Source organism: Erigeron canadensis, chromosome 7, assembly GCF_010389155.1.
Source record: "Erigeron canadensis isolate Cc75 chromosome 7, C_canadensis_v1, whole genome shotgun sequence".
NCBI classification, from domain to species: domain Eukaryota; kingdom Viridiplantae; phylum Streptophyta; class Magnoliopsida; order Asterales; family Asteraceae; genus Erigeron; species Erigeron canadensis.
Window position 1 is genome coordinate 35308563 of NC_057767.1, and position 17866 is coordinate 35326428.

Consider the following 17866-nt stretch of genomic DNA (forward strand, 5'->3'; position numbering starts at 1 on the left):
CGTCAAGGACGATTTCTGTAGTTAACTCTATATTTTTTTATAAAATTCCATTTTCTGAATTTCTTTTTAGAATAAAACTACAACTAAACGCTAACGAGAGTAGTGTCGAGTGTCGACCCGAACACCATATTGGCATCTTGTAAGATAGATATACAGATGCTAAAAACACATTTTCCAGATATTTTTAAATTAAAAAAGGCCCGATAAATAATACTAGTACATTTTCACTTGGATTTTCGCATATTCATTCCTCACTGCATCAATCCCAAAATCCACTCTAAAATATCCACCAAAATTTCCAGATTTAAATAAATTAATTGCAGTTTTTTTAGCTACTGATTAATCTCAATGCTGTAAGTATTTCACTTTTTTTTCTACTTCAATTTTACTATCTCATTGAATCTTCTTTTCCTTTTTAATTAATATTGAAGTATCTATTTAACTCTGCGAATTTCTATCATTTTATGATTTGAAGATATTGAATTTATATATGTTTTAGAATTGAATCACTGATCAACCTTTTTTTCAGATATATATTAATAAATTAAGTGTTGTGTTTATTGATGAATTTATTTGTGATTTATTCTCAATTGTGATATGTGAAGAATTTTGTGAGCTAATTAGTGTAGGTTTTTTTTAAAAAAAAATTAAAAGGCCTGTTTTGTTTTCGGGATTATCGTATAGTAGTGTGTTTGATTAGTATAGTTGGTATACGCGTAATGTGATAGTGAATAGTATTAAGTGATTTGATGATTATGGTTTTCTTAATTAGTTCTCGGTGGTGTCTAGTAGTCTCCGAGGGTGGTCCGTGGTGGTGGCGTAAGAGAGTAAAGGAGATGGTAATTTGTCACATTTTGATTAGGCGGAAATTAACCATCACCAAGTGGTCTAGTGGCAAGGAGTCATGTTTCCTTACAAGAGGTCTTAGGTTCGAATCGTGTCACATGTTTCTATATTTGAGTCAAAAAATGGCTCACCGTCTCCAGGTAAACAGAACAGGGAAAACATCCTTTGTTTACCTATTTGATATGGTAGGAACTCCTTGAACTTAAAATGAGGTTGGGTAATGCTTAAAGTAATAACTAGAACAATGCACGTAACGATAATTTAATGCCTAATATTAGTTGTTAGGTCAAATTCTTAGTTGAGTGGAATTTAACTAAATTAATAAGCATTTGTAAATTGCCTCTTGCTATTAGTTTTTGGGCTTCATTTTTAATAATTTGACCATGGCATTAACAAATTACTATTTGTAATCTGTCTTTGAATATAGTTTCCTAATTTACTTTGGAATTGTTGTTTAGGGTGTTTATTCCTCTAACCCCAATTAGAGAAAGAACGGAAATTCAGTAGAGCTGTTGTGGTTTCTGCAAGTTATATGTCTGGGATCGTGGGTTGTTTTTCACCCAGACATATCAATGGCGATGTTATGTTTATCTTGTGCAACTCACCCTCCTTGCTTAAGTTGTGGGACCATCAAAGTGTCCAAGTTAACCGTTGCCGATATTTGCAAATATGATAGAAAAATGGTGCCAAGTTTTGGAAGAATGGATTTGGATCAAAATTTAGTGTTTGGAGAAGTTGCAAAGAATGTGATAAAAGGTTCTAACCACAATCGTAGAATACAAGTTCTGTCTGCTTCAAGTCCTCGTGTTATACAAACCGTCGACAAGTTAGCTACTTATTTATTTAGGACACAGAAGGGAGGCCATGTGAAGGTTATTATTACTAGGTTAAATGATGGAAAGTATGGAGCAAATGTCGAAGTTTCTTCTTTGCAACTTAGTTGTAAAGATGCTGATGATGTGATTATGAGTTGGGGCATATTCAGATCCGATTCATCATCATTGATGCCCTTGCAATTGAACGGTTCTGGAATCTTTGAAACCCCTTTTGTGAAAAGTTCTCTAGACAAGCTCTTTGTTGAACTGGAATTTGATGCAAGTTTAGCTCCTTTCTATGTTTCATTTTTGTTAAAAACTTCACTTGGTGGCGAAGAAGTAGAAATCAAAAGCCATCGACAGACAAAATTCTGCTTCCCAGTGGGTATAAAGTCTGGGTATCCTGCTCCGCTTGGCCTTTCATATTCTGCTGACGGTTCCATCAACTTTTCTCTTTTCTCAAGAACTGCCAAAAGTGTAAGTTTGTGCCTGTTTAATGACAGCTCGAACAAAAAACCTACTTTAGAGATTGATTTAGATCCTTATGTTAACCGATCTGGTGACATATGGCATGTATTAATGGATAGTGATAGTGCCATTAACTTTGTGTCTTATGGCTATCGATGTAGTAATGATGGTCAAGAAAGGTCTCGTAATAATTCCGTTCTATTAGATCCGTATTCCAAAGTTATAGGGGAGAATTTTCTTGGGGAAATCTGCCGGGAACCTGCTTTTGATTGGAGTGGTGATGTCAGGCCAAACTTACCAATCGAGAAACTAATGGTTTACCGGTTAAATGTGATGGATTTCACTAGTGATGGATCAAGCAACTTACCTAACGAAATTGGAGGGACTTTTTCCGCTGTTACTGACAAGTTACATCACTTTAAGAATTTGGGTGTTAATGCAGTCTTATTTGAGCCGATAGTTCCTTTTGATAAGAAATTAGGACCATATTACCCTTCTCATTTCTTTTCACCACAGAACTCGTTTGGACCTCCTGGCAGCTCTATATCTAAGATTAATTCTATGAAAGAAATGGTAAAGAGATTACACGCCAGTGGGATCGAGATTTTTCTAGAAGTTGTCTTCACCCATACTTGTGAGGATTCATCACTGAGCAAAATAGATAAACCGTCTTATTATTCTGACAAGAATGCCCTGAACTGTGCCCACCCTGTTGCTCAACAACTGATCCTAGATAGTCTTCGGCATTGGGTGATTGAGTACCATATTGATGGGTTTTGTTTCATCAATGCTTCTTCTATGATAAAGGGGTTTAATGGCGAGAATCTTTCTCGCCCACCTTTAATTGAAGCCATCGCTTTTGACCCAATACTCTCAAAAACCAAACTTGTTGCAGATTTTTTTGACCCAATCTGCAGATCTGCAATAGAAATCCAGTTTCCTCATTGGAATAAATGGGCAGAAATGAACACAAAATTTTGTAGTGATACAAGAAATTATCTAAGGGGTGAGAGTCTCGTCAGTAATCTTGCAACCCGACTATGTGGGAGTGGCGATATCTTCTTAAATGGTCGTGGTCCCGCCTTTTCTTTCAATTTTGTCACTAAAAACCATGGATTCTCTCTTGTAGACTTGGTCAGTTTCAGTAGCACGAACGAGTTTAGTTGGAACTGTGGTGAAGAAGGTGCCACCAAAAAGAAAACAGTTCTTGAGACTAGACTCAAACAGATTCGTAATTTTCTTTTCATTTTATACATATCTTTGGGTGTTCCAGTCCTCAATATGGGAGATGAATGTGGTCAATCATCAGGAGGGAAGGAGCATGTTAAACACAGTGATAGAAAGCCATTCAGTTGGAAAGCCTTACAAACTGGTTTTGCTATTCAAACAACTCAATTCATTTCATTCTTGAGTGCGTTAAAAATCAGAAGAAGCGATCTTCTTCAAAGCAGGGAGTTTTTAAAAGTCGAGAATATTGATTGGCATGGACCGAACTTATCTCCACCAGCTTGGGAAGATCCAACAAACAAATACTTAGCCATGAGTTTGAAGGCTGAGCAAGTTGACCAAGATGAAGAAAACCCGTTGCCAGGCGACATGTTTGTGGCCTTTAATGGTGGAGATGCTCTGGTAACTGCTATGGTACCCCCACCTCGTCTGGGTATGGTTTGGGTTCGTTTGGTGGATACGGCTCTTCCATATCCTGGATTCTTTTCAATGGCGGGCGAGCTCATTGTTGAGAAGATACCTGGATCACTTACTTATGAAATGGCGCCTCATAGTTATGTTTTGCTTGAGGCCAGGGCTGTAGATGGTTGATGCTCAGTATAGTGGTATATTCTAGTTATTTTTTGAGCTTTGATTATCATAAAGGATGTCCTGTTTATGTTGTAACAAAAAAGATTACATTTTTCATAGTAAAGCACTTATAATGTAAAGCAATGCAGATATCAACAGAATTGATTTGTTTTGGCGCTATATACAACCAGGAAACACTGCTTTTAATTGGGTATTCAAGATTGTGTTTGTAACAAATTGATCACATGTCAATCTGTACTGTGGCACTAATGCCCGGGCCAAATGTGATGTGGGCTTACCCAATATGACCCCAGGGTAGATCTCTGGTCTTGGCATGTTGAGGCGTTGTGGTTAGGTTACTTACAGGCGTCCGTCTCTTGCGAATGAAATTGACGGGTGCTAAATGGTAACAGGATGGGGTTCTCTCCAAAATACCCTAAATTGCATTTGTAAAATTGATTATTTTGTTTGTTAAACCACCTTTTAGAAAAGAAAAAACCAAACCAGGTCTCAGAAACATGAATTTAAGGTTACAAAAGTATTACGTGGATATTCTTTAGTATAGTATAGTATCGTTTTGTTCTCTACAACATTTGTCTTGAAAGCAGCATGTCTAGTAGCTAGAATGCTAGCTGAGTTGCATTGCATCAAAGTAATGCATCATGTATCACGCTTAGCGAATACTTCAATTAATCAAGCTTAGCTAATACTTCAATTACTTTTATGTTGAATGCAAAATATAAGTTGTGTGACACATAACATATAAAGCTTAGAACAGCAGTCAATACTAGCAAGGATGTTAACTGTAGGAGATACAAGACTCATTAACATACAAAAATTTAAACCTAAAAACTCACTTTGAAATTTAAAGAGTGATAATTACATAACTAAGGAGCATATATAGACACGATTTGACCACCAAAAACTTTCTATCATCTAATATATTAATAATCACAGCAATATTAATACGAATTATGATTTATTAAGAACAGCAATATTAATACGAATTATGATTTATTAAGAACTGACAGTGTAATTTACCCGGATCGTGCTATGATTAGTTATGAACTAATGTATTGCATTTTTTTGGAAAACTGTGAAGTTCTACGTTGCGCAAGTATGCATATTTTATAGCATGGTTAAATGAACCCCTAGGTCGACCTTCAAAAGAGTTCCAACTTTCTTACCCAAAAAGAACTTGGATCTTATTCTGATTTTATAGGAAAAAAAATAATAATAATAATAACGATTTTCTACAGCATGGTACATCTTCCGTATTGAGGACCGAGCAGGATAAAATAGAAGGGAAATCTACTTGTCATAATGACTACAAACATTTGGACATAAAGAGCCGACATATTTCCACCTGCTTATATGTACGAACTAAACCCAACTCTCCTGCGTTGTTGACTACCAAATGTTTACTACACAAAACTACAAACGTGATGATATTAAATCGAAGATTGAACAATCATTTCCGCAGCTGCACCCATTGCATTCACCCCAGATATCGCGAGAAGCGCTAAAGCCAGTTCTTCCTCATCCCACTTTCTTAATCCCTTACTTAAACTCCTCAAAACCACCACATCAACCTCACTGGCCCACTTGGGCGCACAGGACACCATCAAACTCACAAAGCCTGACACATATGCCTTCCACGTGGCTTTATTACAACCAAGTGAAATCTTCCCATCAAGTGCACTCGCCATGAACTCCAGGTGAGTTCCAAGAATAATCGGTCGTTTTTTAGATCTTGAAGAAACCGAGTCCACACCCCAAGCAAATGCTCCAGAAAGAACTGCAAAATATGCCAGAGCATATCCCATGAGCATTCCTGTCATCCCTCCTGAATCACCTTTGTTCATATCAGATTTGTGGCCTGATATAAACCAAGAGGGCAACGTTTCTTTAATTAAAGATTGTACCAAATTTAACCGCCCGGTTATCCAAACTAGTGAAGCTCCGAGGGAGGCCGCCAACTTAATACGACTCAAGGCTGTAGACAAAGAAACCTCACCATATCTCATCACGATCCCGTTCTTGGGCCTTTTCAGTTTTTCAATTGACGAATCCATTGATACAATATCTTTGACAGTATACATTAACAAAGAGACGATTTCCTCAGTCATGAATATAATGTCTCTAACACTACGGTGGACGCGTAAGTAGAGGATTCCTGGGGCCACAGGAGAAATCCCGCCTGAACTGTGGGATCCGAACCCATGACCAAGAAGACTACCGACACCTCCACCAGAAAATGAGGATGGCGGGCTGATGACTGATGCAAAGCAAACCCTAAGAAGTTGGACCACGGCATCACTGTTGTGGTGGAATACGGTTCGGGATGCAGAGAAAACAAGATAGTCGGTCCAACGTTTGGCCTTTTGAACCCACAGAGCGGAAATTATGGCCATGCATGGCCACGGGCAACTTGCACCAAGAGTATTTAATGCTGGAGCAGCTAGGTTTAAAACAGATTCAGAGACTCGATCAACTTTATAGGTGATTGTGAGGCTCAATAAGGCAGCAAGAGGTAAAGGAAGGGTTGGAGTGCTTCCACCTGTAAGGATGAGATGTTGTATCACTAACAAAGTAACAAGAAGTTAAGACAACGTATCATCAGGCTAAGAAAAGTTTGGTTCCAAGACAGAACGATGTTACAAAAATTATACAAAAAAAAAAAAAAAAAGTAAGTTCGGTTTAATTGGACTGGCCCGCACCAATATATTGAGTTTTGAAAAAACAATCTTGAACCAGAAACCTAATTAAAAATGTAAAAGTACCTAGAGGTGGCAAATTTGACCCAATTATTTATAAGAATTGAACCAGGATACGTTTTACTGTAATGGGTCAAACAAGCAAATCTAAATATTAATTACAAAGAAAAATGGTCACAAAATTTGGAAGACACCCTAAATGTATCATCAATGCATAAAACCTCCAATACCATTTAATTTAAACTATCAGATTATTATTTCACTTTTGAAATCACATTTGACACACTAGTTATTTTGGGTCAATCAGACCCGTTTCAACCCACAAAACTGAAAGTGGTTGACCACCTCTAGTAGAACTGAGCTAATCCAGTTTCCTTCCTAGGAGTTATGAAGAGCAGAAAGAATATTCTTAACAAGTCATGCCTGCAGAAAGATAATTTTTAACAAGCCATACCTGCAGAAAGACTGGGAACACCAACTCCCGTGGTAGACAAAATTTTATTCATGTTTTTCTCCACCATGGCTAAACTTGTGGCAGGACTTGGCCAATCAGTCCCATTCATAGATGCAGGCTTCCATAGACCGCGTGTTGTCTCTGCTGAAAAATAACTTACAATAGTGGCCATAGACGCAGGGAGGAAGTCAGCAAGATCTTTGAGCCCTGAGATACATATTACCAACAAAATAATCACGAAGTGTATAAGGTAGTAAGGTATAAACGGTAGTTGATATTCAATATCATGATTTTGCCAAAAAAAACACAAACAATAAGATATTATTGTGGAAAACGTTCAAGTTGACGCTAAAGTTTTATACAATATTCACATATATCTCAAAAAGCACAAACATAACATGTTGACTTGATGTAAACAAAACTTTTTTACACGACAGTGGAGGTTGCTATTTTAACCAATCATAAAAACAAGAACTTTAAACCTATGCTTCTCGGCGGGATACATAACAGCTCACCATTCGGACAAACCACCATAAAGCAAATTTCTGACCTCAAATATTGGTTGAAGATATCCAAGAGACAAAATTAAGCCGTGTAAATGTGCGTGCGAACCTTTTTCTCAAGTTCAGTAACTCAGTAAGTAGTTGATCATAAGAAATACTCATTATAATGCAAATTCCAACACTTTGAAAACATTGATAATTTGTATGCTAATAAAGAAAAAAATAAATTATATAAAAGTCATATAGATGCATATATTTTGATAGGCAATTACAAAACTAATAAGTCTAATATTAACATCAAACTTAAATTAATAAAAATGACAGCAAAATCTGATGCAATATAAAGAAGAAATATACATTCAAGTGTAATTGTTCAACCATATTTTATTTTGTCAATATATAAGATATATAGCTCGTCATTCTGACATACTTAGAAATGTGTATATGCTTGACCATTCTGTTAGTATAAATCAAATACAAACATAACATAACAATAATCATAATAATTTTAGCAAAGTACAGATATAAAACGGTAAAACAAATATATGAATTAATATTCTCAACAAGCCTACAATTAATTGTGGGACAATATTCATAATAACAATAACAAAGTACAAATATATAAAACAGAAGATAAATGTAGGAATAAATTTTGTCAAACAATAAGATCACCACGGTATATCTTAATCCATGAACAAATACAACTGAAGTTTCACCCAGTCATTGAACTTAAACAAAATAAGATGCCAAAACAGGCCAAAAATAAACTGACAGACTGCTTAGCGAACTACAAGCCAGCCTGATTGACTTTGATCAATGAACAGTAAACTATCTCACAGAAGAGGATTAGATTCCTCTGATAAAAAATATGTATGTGATGTGATGTAATGTAATGGGATGGAGTAATGTTTTATATCTAATGGGCCATGGGTTAGGCAAAAATATTAAAATAAAAAGGAAATGGGACATACAGTGTGAAAATCATCCAAATTGTATTCAGTAGCATAAAACCTTTTAAGAGCTTTATCTAGAAATAACTAGATTGTTACAATAAATTAGAACAATATTTAACAATTTAGAAGAAGTAATAAAGAACTGTTTGAGTCACTCTGACCAACCTATATAACGCTACCAAAAAATTTCTTATTTGACAAAGTGCTATTCAAACATGTCCTTATTTCTAGGTATATCATATCTATAAGACCTGCATTTGATAAGTTAGCTATTAGAGTTCCATCACCAACAATGGCCTGATTGGTGGAAAGTTGCATTAAGAATAGAAATTTGATGACAGGTTTAGATAATGCTCAGAAAATGCTAACCTGTAGTGAGTTCACGGGGAGACAATTTTCCATTAGCACAAGCTGTTAAAGCAGCATCAAGCACAAATGGGACGGCTTCCAGTATCTCCCAGGCAGGAAGTTGAAGTCGAAGAGTGTAGTCCTCGGGTATCGATCCAGACGAACTGCTACTTCCGGATGCCGAATGACTCAATGACTGGCCACCTCTATTCATTTTTCTAAACATCATACTCAAAAGTGCATCAAAAACTTGGTACACAGATGTTCCAGGTTTAAGATCAGATAGGGTTGAAGCAATACACGCTTGATTCTGTCGGTACCAAAATGTCAGTTTCGGAAAAGAATCCAAAAATACTGGCTCCGAAGATGACAAATTACTAAGAACCCCTCTTCGGTTTTTTTGGTTAGTAAGTGCATTCCCACATGATGCTAACTGGGTATTGCGTGCCAACAAAAGGAACTCTGGATTTAGCTGGGTGCCTACAGGGGTTACATCACCCATCACATTTTCAAGAGGAGGTTGATGAAACCTCCATAGCTTCAGAAGAAGGGTAAATGCAGTTGAGAATACCGAAAGAGGACATAAATGTTCCCCATTTGGAAGAGTCCAAGAAACCGTAGGTGAACATGATCCAAAGACCTCACATATGGGCATCAAAACACCAGCAAGGTGTGGAGCCTGGAAAATAGCATACATGCATCAGCATAAATTGAATTTTGTAGCATAAAACATCATAAACATCTCTGTATTTTCTTTCCTTGTTTTAGAGTTGTGACAGTATTTGCTAAATGCTACATATAGAGGTAGCAGAAGGGCGGGTCAAGCAGGTTAGATAAAGAGTCGAAATGTGTTTTCATCCAGCAATTGACATGCCTCGGTTATTGCCTCATTAGCTGCGTCATTGCCCCAAGCGCAAAGATAAAGAGTCGAAATGTGTCCGGGTCAAAAAATCGTAACCTTTGTACATGTTGCAAAGTGTCTTTTGGCCTTTTGGGGAGGTGACCTTGCAACACCTTATTTCCAAAGTTGTCATATATAAAATTACTAACAGCGTATCAAATAGGATTACAAAAGTTACATTAAGTCAATTATAACCAAATGTTATGAATAAAGAGATTTAACAGGATTTGTGCAAACGATCTTACTAGAAAGTCTTAAAGAACTTAGTCGTAGAACCAGCGAATATTGAAGAAGCTATAGAATCGATAACAAAAGGTACTAGTTTGATTATTTGAAAGGCTCGTTGGAATTGATCCGCTACTAGATTAGGTTTTCGACCAGTTTAAACTTGCTTTTCAAGATAAAGTATTTACTTGCCCACTAAAAATAGAGCATAACTCCCAATTCATAAAAGAATGGATCAAATCGGGACAGGATGACCCAAAATAGTTTCTGTAAATATTTAGTGTGTCACATACGATTACAACACCTACTATTTCTATAATAAGTTTTTAGAGTTTTTATAAAAACTTTATGCACTACAAATACAACTTCGTGGACTTTCAACCCATTTGACCAGTTCCCGTTTCTTTTTACCTATTGCCTATGAAGTTTTTTTGTGGTAACCCCCATTTGACCAGTTAAGAGATACCATAGAACATACGAATCAACCCATTCATGAGTAAATGAGCTACATTCGCCATATCTACTATCAGGACTTTTAAACAAGTTAGGGTAGGCTAAATATGGAACCCAACTGAAGAAAAAAGAATGAAACCAAGTAAAAGGGAAAAAAATATGAACACAAAAGGAGAGCACAAATCGAAGTATACTTACCAAGCCATGTAATGAAAATATCTGAACGCAATCAATAGATGATATCCCCACAAGAACAACATTTAGAAGGGGGGCATAAACTAACAAATGGCTCTCGCTTCCGGAATAATCCACTGGAACTGGAGGCGACAGCAGCTTAATTATGAAGTATCCAGTATGTTCCTGTAAATGTCACCCACATAGGATTTAGAATTAAATACAACATAAATTCATATGAATGAGCAACAATAATCACCTGTATATTCCATCCGCGAGTTAGTGATGCGCCACATAAGATAGTTGCAGCAGATATCTTCTCATCGTCTGAACCACTTGTTGCAATTCCGTATATTTTCTCGATCTCCGCTAAGCTTCCATTAAATTCAAGAGCTTAAACTCAGTTGCTAAAGCACAGCGTAGAATATATACAAATGATAATTAACAAAAGCATACAAAGTTGACAATAAACCTTTCACTAGACGGAGATACATAGATATAAAAAAAAGTGTGTAACTCAATGGATTTCTCATCTGCTGCATATGCATATATAATGGGAACTGAAATTGTATAGTATAGTACAACCACTTATTAGTAGATTAATGCACCAAAGAAATAATTAGCTACAATTTTCCCATAGCAAATAACTAAACGCAGTAATTTTCACGACAAAGGAAATGTTGATAGCAGGAAGAAAGTGCCATGAACCCCTTGCAAGTAATAAATTCACAATGAGAATTATGTGGTTCAAAACTTCAAATTCATCAAGTGCTATAACATTCACAATATCCACAACAGGCCCAATGGCCAGGGAGTGTTTGGATGTGTGCTTAAACTGATAAAGTGCTATATTGCGGAGTAGTGTTTAGTGCTGGGATGTACTGATTATTTAGGTGTCAAATAATTATTATCATAGTGGCTGCAACAAAACCTTTTATTTAAGAGAATATTAGCACCACTTATCCACATCTCTTTGTTACCTTATTTCAAGCAACTTCCATCTACTTTCTTATGTCAATAAATCTATAATGAATAAAAGTTCTTAGAAGTTAGAACTATATATGAAAAATAGCATCAGGTTTTATAAAAGGACTAATGTGTACATATTTAAACAGCATATTTGTTACTGTGTAAAATACAAAATAAATACTTTTAGCTGATATTGTACAATAGTATGTAATTAAGGGGGTCATTGTGTAATATTTTATAAGGTTGTTACGAGCGGTTATTTTGGTGAACGGCTATATATTCCAATCTGAGTAATCAATAGAATTCATACTTCAATTTGATACAAAATTCTCTTATCTCTCATTTTCCTCTTAACATTATTGAAATGTCATTTTGAGGATTTTTAATTAGTTGCTTGATTACAAAGATTTATCAAACACAACTAACAGTTTAACATCCAAACACTAACTCCCGACTCCTGCAGCATGTTGTAATGCAGCTGACTATCTAATTCTGCTTACTCAATATTTCATAATCAGTTTCAGAATGCCCACCTGATCACCCCCCCCCCCCCCCCCTAAAAATTGAATATAATTGATCTAATTCTATTTGCCATGTTATTGTTTGTTGTTTGTTGGTGACACATAGAAATAATAGCAAAAATTCAAGACTTTTGAAAGCAAGGGGACGAGAATACCCTAAAGCTGGAGTTGAAACCAATGTATGCATCATTGCAGGAGTCAAAGGAGACCCCTTCACCAACGATGACCAGCCTGATACCTGGCCCGAAATGGTGCGTGGTATTTGGTTACTGTGTCCCTTCACATAGCCAGGCCATAAATATGCTGATGTGTCTAAGATATTTCTGGCAATGCATGCCTCAACAATCAGATGTCTCATGTTTCCAGCTGCAAATAAAAAAGCATCATATTTAAGAGGGCATGCTTGACCATCCAAAACCCAACACAAAGAAAATGCCACAAAACCAAAGAGTTATATGTAGGTCACGCATCATGATCAAACAGAATCGGCAAAACTATATGGCAAGGCTTGCAGATCTTTGACTACCTTCTTATAAAAATTTCAGCAATTTAAATTCAAAGTAATTATTTTGATTCAAGATATATACCTCAAAAAGAATATTAAACGATAAAAAACTAAGATATAATGGGTTACACACCACAACCGACTGGCATGTCATTCAGGCTGACTCCATCAAGATAGCCACTTCCAACCGATATACCCGAGAAAACCAAGATAGCTTTTGCAGCTGCTTGATTTGCTATGCCAGTAACTGATATTGGTGGAGTCAGTAAGCCTTCAAAATCCCCCAACTGTTGTAGACTAGAAACTAAGCTTTCACGACAGTTTCCAAGATCATGAGTTTCATTTCCTTGATGCATACGTTTGTGATCACCTTCCTCGGGTAGAGCACTCTCCTCTTCATCAATAATATTTACAACTGCAAGAGTTGTCGTGCATAATAGTAGGCATAAACACGTATCAAGACGAGGTACTGGACCCTCAGCAGCTTCACCTTCCTAAGGTAACATAAGTATTATAAAACAACCACCATACAATTAGCATGTACGATACATGTACTTCCAGAGTAAGAAGAGGTGGCAATTAAAAACAACACATATACAAACATGTGACTGCCTGAGTGGTATGGTACGAGCGCCAAATTATCAAATTTCAGTGACATTACAACATTTAAAATGTCTAGAAAAACTATGTAATGGACTTGACCTAATTAACTGCTCATATTAGTAAAATTCCTCCTTTACATCAGCGCTATTTAACACACTAGTGTCCCTTTTCCAATATGGCCATATCTTATAAAGTTCGTAAACTTAAACAAGCGAACAGCTCATATTGCTATACTTCTTAGTGCGAGTACCAATGATAGTGACAAAATGTACCGCTTATATGCTCCCCCCACAACACACATATATATATATCTTCAATTAGAGAAACCTTATTTGAGATAAACAACTAATCTGAACATTGTTGTGCATATTAGTATATTACCCTTTGAACAAGTCGCAAAGCTGCAATCCATAAGCCAAGAAAAGTGTCCTGCCAGGAGGCCTGAGTAATTGCCTGATGAGCTTTCAGCAGATCTGTAGTATAAATTTATTTGTTCAGATAACTTTACAAGTGCTGTCTCCATGTAAAACTTGGCTTAACTTAAAATGTACCGGTAAGAGTTTCAGCTGCACTGGTAGTAGCCACTACATACCCATCCATAGCGTCTTCAAGAAATAAATCTATTGGAAGCCAAATAGCCGAACGAGTAGCACCATAATTCTGGCCTGGAGATGATACAAGTGATCCACAAGCCATTACTGCACGGACTTGTCGGGATACTGTTTCACTTTTATGTTCCCTGGACAGCAGTACATGGTTTTTAGAGGCTAACTCCAAAAGAGACTCTGGAGTAATATCTTTTGAACTTCTCAAAGCTATCGAGCTTCCTACTAGCAGCCTCAAATGATGCATGAAAGATCCCCAATGTGCAGGCCTAATAATATAGAATAGCAAAAAATTAGAAATGAAAAGAATCAAAAAGACTGATCAGAGATGATTAATGGCAACCTTATATTCAGAAAAAGGACGAGAACTAGTATGATAGAACAGGTAGCACCCAAGGAGCCCTTGTATACAAATGTAGTAGACATGGCAGTTCTGTGTTAAGTATAGGGCAAAACACCTATATTGGTATAGATTGAAACAGGTCAGCGTACCCAAAACACTTTTTTGTGAAACACTTTCTTTGATCAATTATTAGCATGCTAATTATGATTACAAATTCATATATTTGTATTAATGATATCTATGTTTTAATAAAACAAACGATTTAGGAGGTCTACGCATTAAAACTTCACCATGGACAACTCTAAAACCATCCTATATGTTTCCTTTTTAGGTAATGCTCATTTTACTTTTAACAGTTGGCACGTTAGCGATAAACCATAATGTGGACCGATCTTCAAACAAGTAAAGGCCCTTTGGCCTAGTGGTATTCGAGGCGACCCATCAACCAAGAGGTTATGGGTTGTCCCATGATGGACAAAGTGTAAATATGTGTAGATGTGTATGGATGTTTGTCTTACTTTTATATAAATATGTGTCAAAATTGCCACCTCTAAAACATAGCAACAGATTTTGGCTCTTGTTACTTACATATTCCGATGTGCCAAGTCCAGAATTCTAGAAGTTACTTTGTTACAGAAAAGTTCTCCAATTATCTGAATGGCCATTATGGTATTCATTTTATACAGTCCCTGGTGAAAATCAATTTGCTTTTCTCCAAAACTGTTATGATCGTCCATTTCCATCTCCATTGACTTGATTGGCCATATAGATTTCTTTTCAGGTACAAGTTCCAGCAAGTTTTCATCATCAAGTGATGCATCAAGTAGCTGCCACACTACTGAAAATACAAACTCAGCCAAGACAAGCCCAGGTTCACTGGACTGAAGACCAAATATATGGTTGAGGTGAAGAGCATCATTTATAGACTCCATGATCCTGCAATTACATAAAATAATGACATTCTTACTATGTTCAAGCACACCAACTTTATTAAAGCAAAAAACAAAAACAAAACAAAACAAAACTGCGTATTCTTTAATAAAGATAGAAGAGCAACGCAATTTTAATAACCATGTTGTGTAACAGTAAATAGATCCACAGAAAATACTTTCAAAACAGTTGTTCTTTCCAAACAATATGGAGATAGAATCTTACTTGTGATAATTTGGACCATTAACTTCAGAAGCCAATGGAAAAATGTGTCTTTTAACGAACTCCAAATAAAGCCTGTAGGCAGCAGGATGGCTTCTTCGATTTGGAATTACTCTATGATAAAGATAAAACATAATTTACATCAAACGATAATAATAATGCAACCAAAATATATATATATATATATATATATTGCATATACATTATACAACAAGCCAACAACTTAGAATACCCATAAACACACTGACATAGGTACCAATAATTATGAACCCTAGGGGTGTAAACGAGACGAGACAGTTCGCGAGCTACCCGAAATTGACTCGCAAATTATTCGAAATCGACTCAGTCTGAGTCGAGCTCGAGCTACTCGAGTAGATTTTTGAGTCGAGCTCGAGCCTCAAAATAACCTACTCGAAAAGCTCGCGAGCTTAATCGAGCTTGTGCTTGTTTACAATTTTACCCTTGAATATTATATTTATTTACATAATTACTATCCTACCGAGCCGAGCTTAATCGAGTCGAGCTTGAAATTACCGAGCTTATAGGACTAATTTGACTTAAAAATTAGTTTAATACTTAATCGAGTCGAGCCGAGTTCGAAAGTGTCGATACGTAAGTCGAGCTCGAGTTCGAGCTTAAAATTTAAAGCTCGGTCGAGCTTCGAGTATTGTAGTTGAGTTAAGCTCGAGCTTGACACTGTTTCAGCTCGACTTGGCTCGTTTACACCCCTATTGAACCCCTGCTTCCTAACAGAAACCTGGCTATTATTCTCCAAGCATGACAGCAGACCAAATTTTTAGTAAGTGCTTAATACTCATTTAGAAATCTACAGATTAAGGTTGCAAGTCACAGGTTCAAACCTTGGCAAAGGCAAGTTGATGTAGGGAGAAAAAGGGATAAATAATTGAACCTGTTGATTCACGTGAATGCGAGAAACAACTCTTCTAAAATTCGTTGATTCAAATAGAATACCGAAAATTAGTAAATTTCACACACTAGACACACACGTGTATAGGGAGGAAAGAAAAAAAAATTCATATCATTATCAAAACTACTAAATAACAAAACTTAGATCCCTATTTGTAAGGGAAAATTTAACAATGAAACCGAAACCATAAATAAACTAAATTAATTACCTAGGAAAATAAAGAGTCATAATAATAAAAATATAATTCTAGAATGTTTTGTATCATTCCCGATTATTCCATGCGGGTATAGGGTAAGGCCGAGTCCAATTCCAAATGCTACCGCATCACAAGTGGAGAAACTAAATCTTGTGATCCAAATGCAAGTAGAGAAACTATATCTTGTGATCCTCGTGTTATGAGTTCTATGCGGTATGCACTCTGGGTACCAAGGCGGTACATGTGACCAGAGGGTTCCCACCCATTTACCCTTTTTTAGTTCTAAAAACTAAATATAATCCTAAATCCACCTCAAGTCAAGTTCAAACTTTCAGCAAAAAGGCTCGTCGAGCTAGTGTTTAGCCTAGGGTAGCCGGCGCTCTAACTCATTTTATCAAACCTATCTAATTCTAATCAGTGCATAATCAAAACAAACTTGCAGTCTAACTAACCATAACAATGTAACATTATATAATCAAAACAAACCAAATGATAACTAAATCATTTCAAATGAAAAAACAGATGAGCTAATTAACAACCTGTTAGACAAATGAGCTAAAACAAGCATAGGCGGAACGACTCGAATCGATAAAGCTTTATCTAGAAACTTCCAAGCAATGGGAAGATTATTAGACCAACATATATGATTAACGAATAATTCCGCAAACCGAATCGAAGGCATCGATACGCCGGCAGATAATAAAGATGAAGATAACTCAACAGCCCATATTAATGGATCTGAGCCTTTAATTTGAGCTGATTTTGTGAATTCTATTACTTCCTTCCATATGTTATTGTTTGTGATTGCTTGTTGTACAGCAGCCATGGTTTTGGCTAGTAAATTATTATTATATCTATACAGTATATAAATTATATATTTATATAAATTATTGTTAAGTATATAAACCCTAGGGTAGGGGTTTGTATGGAGAGTTTGAAGGAGATAGATACATAGAATTTAAAAGAAAAGAAGGTTGCTGGAAATGTTTAGAGAGTTTGGGGACAGAAAATTTAATTGGGCGTTGAATGAGCAGCTTTTTTTTTTCTTTTTGAAAGTTTGTGAATTTCCCGTGGTGAATGCCGGGAGATCAAGTGGTTGGAATTTTTAGTTTTGGAGCCTGAAAGTTAGTAAAGCATGTACGAGTACTATCTTAGCTCTAAGGAACGAAGATTATGTAAAATTTAGGAAAGGCTATGTATATTTATTAAATGTAAAGGTTTAATATGTAATTTTTATTTTAATGTGATTGTATCTAAGCTTAGTTAAAGTTTACAGTACGGATCATTTTTTCATAGCTTTTACTTTTTCTTTTTAGAACAATTTTACCTTTAGTTGGGTTAACAAGAAATTAGCTTGTTTCGTGCTTATGGAGTTACGTGTCAAGATATA

General features: G+C 36.1%; 2 protein-coding genes and 1 pseudogene across 2 annotated transcripts; 1 reads left to right on the forward strand and 2 right to left on the reverse strand.

Moving 5' to 3' along the window:
- The first annotated feature begins 235 nt into the window (after positions 1–235).
- Positions 236–4106, forward strand: LOC122608595 (isoamylase 2, chloroplastic). The gene is made up of 2 exons (XM_043781691.1): positions 236–353; positions 1305–4106. Exon 2 carries the CDS (start codon positions 1419–1421, stop codon positions 3945–3947), a length of 2529 nt encoding a protein of 842 aa, XP_043637626.1. The 5' UTR covers positions 236–353; positions 1305–1418; the 3' UTR covers positions 3948–4106.
- Positions 4107–5105: 999 nt separating this feature from the next.
- On the reverse strand, positions 5106–17470 carry LOC122606952 (mediator of RNA polymerase II transcription subunit 33A-like). Its single transcript, XM_043779853.1, has 12 exons — positions 17016–17470; positions 15356–15466; positions 14789–15136; positions 13804–14126; positions 13634–13725; positions 12783–13143; positions 12300–12510; positions 10914–11028; positions 10679–10840; positions 8923–9580; positions 7098–7304; positions 5106–6486 (listed from the first exon to the last, which is right to left on the reverse strand). Exons 1-12 carry the CDS (start codon positions 17300–17302, stop codon positions 5378–5380), a joined length of 3984 nt encoding a protein of 1327 aa, XP_043635788.1. The 5' UTR covers positions 17303–17470; the 3' UTR covers positions 5106–5377.
- On the reverse strand, positions 9639–9822 carry LOC122609585 (annotated as a pseudogene).
- Positions 17471–17866: the final 396 nt, after the last annotated feature.

Bases quoted from the DNA above. Each gene is read 5' to 3' on its own strand.
- LOC122606952 (XM_043779853.1), bottom strand. From the start codon at position 17,302: ATGGCTGCTGTACAACAAGCAATCACAAACAATAACATATGGAAGGAA. The intron at 13,144-13,633 runs GTAATATACTAA...ATGTTACCTTAG, and splicing joins CTTTGCGACTTGTTCAAAGG to GAAGGTGAAGCTGCTGAGGG. The intron at 6,487-7,097 runs GTATGGCTTGTT...TCATCCTTACAG, and splicing joins TGTTCCCAGTCTTTCTGCAG to GTGGAAGCACTCCAACCCTT.
- LOC122608595 (XM_043781691.1), top strand. From the start codon at position 1,419: ATGGCGATGTTATGTTTATCTTGTGCAACTCACCCTCCTTGCTTAAGT.